The sequence below is a fragment of the Acyrthosiphon pisum genome, unplaced genomic scaffold (genome assembly GCF_005508785.2).
Source record: "Acyrthosiphon pisum isolate AL4f unplaced genomic scaffold, pea_aphid_22Mar2018_4r6ur Scaffold_18529;HRSCAF=19210, whole genome shotgun sequence".
NCBI classification, from domain to species: Eukaryota; Metazoa; Arthropoda; class Insecta; order Hemiptera; family Aphididae; genus Acyrthosiphon; species Acyrthosiphon pisum.
The window spans coordinates 1-735 of NW_021767682.1; the positions used below are offsets into that span (position 1 = coordinate 1).

Consider the following 735-nt stretch of genomic DNA (forward strand, 5'->3'; position numbering starts at 1 on the left):
ATCAGCATTATCCAACAGGTATGATTTCATGTTGTCTTTCCGAGATGGTGGAACTCCTTATAATTTATTATTGATCATTAACATTTTACAATATACATTTTATGTTATAGTAATATTATGTTATACATACTTTCTTCAACCTCCTCATTTGCATTTGGTAGAGACCTTTCTCTATATTTACGACGCATTTCGTTACCTCGTATTTTACGCTCACGTCTTTCTTTTTCTGAAATCAAAACAAATAGTTAGAGTATGAACTAATAGCTTTTAGTACGACATTATACAATCTACCTCGAACCACTAACAAACGCCCTTCTTGAATGTAATCGGTAACCAAATCATCATCTTCTAAAAACTGAGGAAATCCTAATATGGACAATATTCTTGTTCCAACATTAAAATAAGTTGCTAAACATACAGCAAGTATAAGGGTTGGAAAGTATACATTGAAACCATCACTGATTATTGTAATAACATCCATATGACCCATTATCTAACATAAAATTAACTCAAGTAAGTTAAAAAAAAGTTTCAAATTATTGGTATCCAGTCAAAAAAGCAAATTAAAAACTGTGAGCATACATATATAAACCTAAGAGCAAAAACAAAATAAGTAAGCATATTTCTTAGTTATAAGTAAAAAAAAAAATTGAAGTATTAATGTCTGAGTAAGAATTTTTCATTATTTTAACATGTTGACTGTCATGACGTGACTGCTGGCAGTCATCTGTAATT

The 735-nt window shown here is 29.5% G+C and overlaps 1 protein-coding gene across 1 annotated transcript; it reads right to left on the reverse strand.

Moving 5' to 3' along the window:
- Positions 1–6: 6 nt before the first annotated feature.
- On the reverse strand, positions 7–522 carry LOC100569406 (LMBR1 domain-containing protein 2-like; the record flags this gene model as incomplete). Its single annotated transcript, XM_003248985.3, has 3 exons — positions 292–522; positions 131–226; positions 7–56 (listed from the first exon to the last, which is right to left on the reverse strand). Coding segments are annotated over exons 1-3 (345 nt in total), but the record flags the coding sequence as incomplete, so codon positions are not given.
- Positions 523–735: the final 213 nt, after the last annotated feature.